The 7,211-nt window shown below is 39.7% G+C and overlaps 2 protein-coding genes across 2 annotated transcripts; one reads left to right on the top strand and one right to left on the bottom strand.

Annotated features, from left to right (window-relative positions):
• Positions 1-161: 161 nt before the first annotated feature.
• Ifrd1 (Interferon-related developmental regulator 1) lies at positions 162-6,662 on the bottom strand. The gene is made up of 5 exons (XM_017089836.4): positions 5,799-6,662; positions 2,687-3,371; positions 2,318-2,561; positions 906-1,133; positions 162-839 (listed from the first exon to the last, which is right to left on the bottom strand). Exons 1-5 carry the CDS (start codon positions 5,833-5,835, stop codon positions 756-758), a joined length of 1,278 nt encoding a protein of 425 aa, XP_016945325.2. The 5' UTR covers positions 5,836-6,662; the 3' UTR covers positions 162-755.
• On the top strand, positions 1,200-2,561 carry LOC108021231 (uncharacterized). The gene has a single exon (XM_017089837.4). The coding sequence runs from the start codon at positions 1,370-1,372 to the stop codon at positions 2,222-2,224; it is 855 nt and encodes a 284-aa protein (XP_016945326.2). The 5' UTR covers positions 1,200-1,369; the 3' UTR covers positions 2,225-2,561.
• Positions 6,663-7,211: the final 549 nt, after the last annotated feature.

Below are 7,211 nucleotides of genomic sequence, written 5' to 3'. Positions count from 1 at the left end.
ATAGTAAGGAGATAAAATTGGAAAAGTTTCTGGCTAAAAACCATTGATTGATGGTTCAGACTATCACTATCGAAAACATCGAGTGGAGGCACTTTCGACGTTTTTACAGACTAAATGGCCCCTCTGTTTTTTTACCTCTGCCAAATAACAACGCATTTCAGTTAGTTTTCGTTTAAGCCTAAAGTTTATTTTACACGTATTTACTACAAAATATATGTATTATATAGCTTACTTAATATGCATACATAAAAGCCATGTCAAGCTTTGACTAACTTTTCAAATTTTGCATTAAACTATTTTAGCAACATTAAAGCGGAAATATGTTTTTTTTGTATACATAATGTAAAATAAGATCAACAACATAAGAGGTTAACCCGAATCGAAAAGCGTACAAGCTAGTCGTAACAATCGCAGTGTAAATTTAAATTCACAAAGTATAAGATACAAGCTGCAGAGCCTGCATTACAGTAGTAAAACATAACCAATGCACTGTGCAAGCAATAAATATTTAATAATATTTAAACAATGGCTCCATCGCATGGTTAATAAACTAGACCAATTTTGTTTGATTATCCTGAATTATCCTAAATTTAGACTTAGTTTTTCAGCTTTGGCGACGCTTTGCCTGGTTTAAGCTAAAATTAGAAACAATTCAACTAGTAAGTCCAGAGTTGGCTATGGGGTTTTGAGATGGTTTTCTTCTTTTTTTTTTGGGTCAGTGGATGGGAACGGGAACGGTTGTTTGGAGTATAGATTTAAGTAACGACGGCCGAACGCTTGTCACGATTCTTTCCACGTGTAATGGAGCGTGCCTTGAATGCAGCAGCATTCACAAGGTGCTAAGGGAAGAAAATAAAAATCAGTATTACAACTTAGAATCAAAGGTCTTGTTTTAATCAACGTACCCGCTCCAATTTGGACTGCTTGACCTTGGCGTTGCCATTGATGCCGGTGTTTGTGGGTCGCGCTCCCAGCTGGAAAATGTCGCGAATGAATTCGTTCTCCTGCAGCTGCGAGGTCATCCCAGGACCCATGACCGTGCACATGGCCGAGTACTGATGGTGTATAGACCAGGAATCCAATGTCAGCGATTCATGACCAAAGCGAATGCTTATCTCCGGGGAAATGTCCTCCTGCAAAATTATTAATAAGATACGTTAAATCATGGTAGGCAATGCATAAATATTCCAATCTAATTTTCTAAATGTGAGAAACGCCTCACTTTTAGTTTTAGTTTCATCCAAAGCAGACTAAATTCTATGTACAACAGAAATTTTCAGTGGAAAACATAATTCTTCTACAAAAAAATTTAAAAAAACGTTTTTGGCTTTTCTCTTTTTTGCAATATTTTATATAACTTGCTATCAAGATGATGCTATCAACCTATCAGCATGACTATGTGCCGCCCAATGCCAAACGGTACGAGTTTCTCACGCGACCCAAGGGCCTTGAAGGCCACACAGGACCGCAGATCATAGAGTGCCAGTGCGTGGACGAGTCGAAGATTCAGATGCCGCCCAATGCGTCCAAGGATTGCGGCGGTGTTGAGTGGACGGGCATAGCGCCAATGGGAAAGCTGGTGGATCCGCGGATCATACCCACTCAACTGACCCAGGATCAGGTGGACAAGATGGCCTTCTCGGCGGAGACGGATTGCTTCAAGCTGCAGCCCAACCGCTTCCTCAAGATCTTGCGCACTGTCTACCCAGATCTGTACGAGCGACTGAAGGTGATGCCCAAGGAGGAGTTGAGCCGCAGGCTGGAGACCAACCGCATGTTTACCACCTATCAGATCGATTACTGTGCCATGAACGAGTATCCGGAGGGTATATATGAAAGCCTAAAGACTGAGGACGAGTCGAAGAATGCCAACAAACTGATGAACGAACGTGGACCCTGCAATGAGTTCCGCTCAAATGTGATGAACGAACTGGAACGTGAAGCTTCTTCGGGCTACGAGGTGTCTATCGATGAGTGTCAGAAGACGTACAAGCCATTCAAGACCAGCTTCTCGGACTCCTCGCAGACCATCGAATCCGGCAGCAGTTCGCATTGGAATTCAGCACCAACCACCTACCGCAAAGTGCCGACCTTCAGCGAATACATGGACTCGATAAGTCGCAATGGTTGCGTTATTATGCGCAACAAACTGCACGATCACTCCAAGTGCCTGGCGAAATACTGCAAGCATGAGCTTAAGTTCACTTGCAATGACATGAAGTGAACCCGTAAATATATGTGCATCTCGATTCCAATAAATATGTGTTACACAAAACAAATAGGCCGTGTTCTTAATGGGTAGTACTAGGACACTCACCTCTAGGTAGCGCAGCACATCCCGGAAGGTGGCCCGCTGAGCCTTGCGATCGCGCTTGGCACGATATTTATGCGAATCTGTGGCCAACTGCTTGACGGCCTCGGATAGCTCAGCAATATCATCTTCCAAGAAATCCTCGTCATGGGAACGGCCCGACTCCAGAATCAAAGCAATGGTCTCGCCAGCGGCCATGCGGACATCCAAATGTGTGGATTGCAAGAGGCCCAAAAACTTCTTAATAGATCTGCAACATTACGATATCAACAATTAGGGCATTTTAAAGATTCTTGGTGGCAATATAAACATATCAAATAAGATTGCATTTCAATTCCATCTAACATATTAACTATACCCTTAAAAACAACTTACGGAAACATGTTTTGGCCAGTGGTCATCAAAGAAACAAAATCTCCAGAGGGTATGAGTGTGAGTAAAAGTCCCCAGGCGTTCAAGGCCTCCGCATGAAGAGTGCCAGCCTCGGCGGTGACCGAAACCGGTGTCTTGTCATCGCCACGCAGATAGCTTCCGGCGAAGATGGCCTCGAAGCACTGCATCAACTGCACCAACTCTCCCACATCCTCGCAGCCCAGGAAGCTCAATAATCCCAAAGCTGTACAGCACTTGGCCCTAGCATCAAAGCCCACGGATTTGTCCTGAACGGTATTCAAAAGGAACTGATTCATCGCCTTGGAGATGCCCTCGTCGCCGCCCATTTGGAGCACCAGGAGGGGGGCAAGTCGAGCGCCCCACACCTGCTCCTGACCTTTGCCGCGACGGATACTCTTCTCGACAAAGTCCATCAGGGTCATCTTACGGTCCTCGACGAAGTCCGGCATGTAGCGGTGCATAAGTAGCTCACATATTGCCTGGAGGGCCTGCACACGGGTCTGGGCCGACTTCTCAGTGGCCTGTTCCAGGGCCTTTTCGAACTTCTCCTCGAATCGCTCGTTGGCCAACTCATCGGTGGCATCAGAGGAGGCGACCTCGGAGACATGCGAGTAAACGCTCACATTGTCAAAGGACTCGTCTTCGGAATTGGAGTCATTGGTGCGGCCTATGGAAAAATAGCAAAATTGATTAATAAGATGTTAAAAATTGAGCACTGTATGTATTAAACTACGTTTACAATTTTGTACTATTTATTTTATAGGATTTTTTTGTCGAACAACTTAAAAGTGAAAGTGATTAGTAAGATGTCGACAGATTATCATTGTATTAAACTGCGTTTAACATTTTTTACTATCTATCTATTTTATAGGATTTTTTTTGTCCAACAACTTGAAACTTGGTTTTTCTACAAAGAAAATCTATTAAACAACTATTGAAAAATCAAATTACTGCTGTAACGTAATGATATTCCAAGAAAGTTATTTAACCCACAAACTGAAATGTTTGTTAAGAAATGAAAGAAACCCTCTACGGTTACCAGTACAATCTGGTATGCAAGCAATTTCTGCTTACTGGCAGATTTTTGAAATTAAAATACCTCATTTGCTTATGGAATGGTTCGATTTAACTCGGGTCATTTATTTGCCAACGACGCAAATAACTTTATATACATACATAAAAAGCAGTGAATACTAATGACAAATCGGTGTTCTTTTAAACTCGTGCCTATTCTATTTTCGGATCCTTAATGAATTTGTTTGTTAAATGAGTTACAAAATTCTGGGACAATTCCACCCAATGCTTGTCAAACCTTCCGAAATGAGGCAACCGAATGGAATGCCTAACTTTTCCGTCTTCGCGCAGCTTTTAATTTGGCTGTGTACCCAATTCCAATGAGAAAATATACATATATGTACGGGCAAATTAGAAATTCAATTACATGCTTTGCCACACAGCAATGACCTTCACAACAAACAGTTTGGGAGCCAATGTTGTGCAACAAGTTTTCTTTCTTTCCTTCTCTCTTTGTTTGCGGGCTAACTGCGCCGAAGAAAACCCGTCGACGACCACAACTTTCATTATGGCGATTTCCCAGCGCCTGTTTTCTATTTGGGGCAAGGTAGTTTCCGCCTCGTGTTTTCTTGCCTTTCACAAAAAAGCTCAAACGAACTAGAAAAGCATGCGGTAACAAAGTAAAAAACAAAGCAAAAAAAACAGCTGGTTTTGTTTGAAAGTTGTTTGGATTAGATTCGGGTGAGTAAACCATCTGGGTTTGAAAGAAGGTGGAATGCATAACACTCAGTTGCATAATATTACAAGTCACCGATAAGGTACTGAGAGAAGAGAAGAGTATCTTACAGAACGACTACTTCCGCCTCTTTATTATTTAATTAAATATTTTTCAGAACAATGATTGTCTCAATGATCTATTTAAAGGCACTATTTTATATCGTTTTAGTTTGACTTTATGAGGAAACCTCCTTATCTCTATAAACATTTCTTTTGCGCTGAAAAGTGATGAAATGGTGAAATCAGTACACAAAAACGTAATAGATGAATTCCTTCAGAGAAATGTATACCATTTTCGGAAGAAAACAATAGAAAATATACCCTAATGTCTTGATAAGAAACCCCACGCCCTACGAAAACATACCCACTGAAATACCCTACACCGAGGTATTCCCATTTGCTTGTTGTTATTGGCGTGATTCTGATAAGCTGGCATTGAACGTTCACGTATGTATGTATATATGTGTTTGGCCACAAATATTTGAATGTATATGCGACTCTTACAGCTGTGCTCAAGATGATAACATCAGGGAAATTAAAATTTCTTAAAGACAAAGTATAATTTTTTGATTTCGAAATGATGAAATTAAACTATACATTCTAATAAGATTAAAATGGTTTAAACTTAAAATTTGAAGAAAATTTAAATGTTTAAAATCTATTTATCAACTTATTTTAATAAATATAAGATAAAGCTATAAGGGAACTGTATACGGTAAGTCAAAAAAATATATATCTTAAGTACTCCTTAGTTATAATTTTTTTAAACATTTAATTATATATTTTCTTGTGACCACTGCTGTCTATATATGTACATTGTACATATATTGAGTGTTCCGCTGATTACTGTTGTTGCGTAGCCAGCTGAGCGCGTGAAGCTTTTTCGTGCCAGCACAGCAACAAAACGAAAATAATCATTTCGAGGGTATTGCCAAACAGGTTGTAGGTAGCCGAAATAAAAGCTTCCATCGTTTGGAAGCCAACGAAATACACAAAACAGTGCACAGTGTATTTATTAGTCAGTGCATGACTAATGCAAAGGTCAAACCGAAAGCAGCTGTAAAAATTTCCCCTGCACTCGCCTACACGAAAGGAAAATATGATGCGATATGATAAAATGATCAATTATTAAAAAAAAAACTTGTTTTTGCGATCAATCCTATTAAATTTTAGTGTACTCACAAATTTCGAACAAACAAAAAATTAATCAAAATTCCTCAGATCAGGGTGGGATTTGAATCACATCTATTAGACCTCCTTTCTTTCTTCCTAAGCACACCCACCCACATTCTTTGTGACTCACCTTTGCCTGCTGCTGATTTCTTGTTGCGTCGCGGCATGTTGCTGTTGTTTTTGCGTTTTTCACGTATTTTGTTTGAACTCGACGACGACGTTTTGGTTTCTATTGTTTGGCCTGCTGCTTCGAAAACACAAAGAACGAAACACAAAAAAAGCCGAACAGATGCTTTGTAGCCGAGTGTCCTTTTTTTTTTTTGTTGGCTTTGGTCCTCCAAAGATGGCAAAGTCTCCACGAAAATGTCTACACTCACGTCGCTTTGGCGGCAACTGAAACGCACGTGTTTTTTACGCTCCGATTTATTGATTTTGAATTTCTCTTTAGGTTAGAAAATTGGCTTCTTGAGTTTTAATGGGATATTATTTCTTTTACTTTCGGTTATTTAATGCGCAATGTTACCGATCAAGACGCACCTATGCAACGTTGGTGTTTCCAATTTTTGGCAATTCTACACGACTGTCTTTGCCGTTTGCAATTGTTCAACTCCGATCGCGATTGTTGCGGGCGTATCTTATATATAGTCTGCTGATTCTGATTCTGCTGCTGCGGCTGCTTTTGCTTGGCGATGATAATACAAAAATGTCGTACTCTGGTCGTCGTTGCAGCAAATTTCATGTTTATTGGCAATGAAGTCACTTTTCTCCGCTCTGGCAGACACTCCACTCCGCCCACAGTTCGCAGCGCGGCTCTTGTGAAATCGAATCCGCTTTTCTTTTCGATTTCTGGTGCTACAGCGTTGTTAACCCCCTCCGATATTGGTAGCACGGTAGCGCAGCTTTCGGAAAGCTCTGCGTTTGGTTAAAAATAATGCAAATAATTAAGCACTAATTCGATTGCTGATTTTTACGAAATGAAAAAGTGAGTGACCATATGCGGTAACGGCGGAGAATACCAAAGATGACGGTGAATTCATTTGGGATGCAACACTTTCGATAGCCATGGTCCACTATCGATATATCGAATTCTTATTTATTATTTCTTATTTATAGCAGCATTTAAATTTATGCTTGTTCAGCCAGGAAAGTATGCTATCTTATCATTATTCTTCATCGGATTTATCTTTTCATCAGTTAAAACTTATTTTAGAAATTGTATTGGTTAAATATACTCCATTTTTAAGTTTTTGATTTGACTAGGAGCTATAAAGGATGAAAGCAAATCACTTTGCTAAATCATTTTACATCTACAGTAATTTAAAGCTGATATTTATGATTCATATTTATAGGATTTACATTTGTCATTTTTTGTCGCATAAAATGTACATGAAATAGAGTATATTTAATGTAATTTAGGTACTTAAGAACTGTGTAGGTAGGTAAAACTATCGGGCAATTTAAAAGATTAACATTTTATATAACGATTTATTTATTTTGTTCCCATAATATAGCAACTTGATTCACCTATAAACATTTTAAATAC

The sequence above is a fragment of the Drosophila suzukii genome, chromosome 2L (genome assembly GCF_043229965.1).
Source record: "Drosophila suzukii chromosome 2L, CBGP_Dsuzu_IsoJpt1.0, whole genome shotgun sequence".
In the NCBI taxonomy this organism is placed as follows: domain Eukaryota; kingdom Metazoa; phylum Arthropoda; class Insecta; order Diptera; family Drosophilidae; genus Drosophila; species Drosophila suzukii.
The sequence above is the reverse complement of the archived record's forward strand: the minus strand, read 5'-3'. Positions and strand labels throughout refer to the sequence as shown.

Excerpts from the sequence above, each read along its gene's own strand:
- LOC108021231 (XM_017089837.4), top strand. The coding sequence starts at position 1,370 with ATGATGCTATCAACCTATCAGCATGACTATGTGCCGCCCAATGCCAAA.
- Ifrd1 (XM_017089836.4), bottom strand. The coding sequence starts at position 5,835 with ATGCCGCGACGCAACAAGAAATCAGCAGCAGGCAAAG. Across the intron at positions 2,562-2,686 it reads ACTGGCCAAAACATGTTTCC|ATCTATTAAGAAGTTTTTGG; the intron begins GTAAGTTGTTTT and ends GTAATGTTGCAG. Across the intron at positions 840-905 it reads AGCAGTCCAAATTGGAGCGG|CACCTTGTGAATGCTGCTGC; the intron begins GTACGTTGATTA and ends TTCTTCCCTTAG.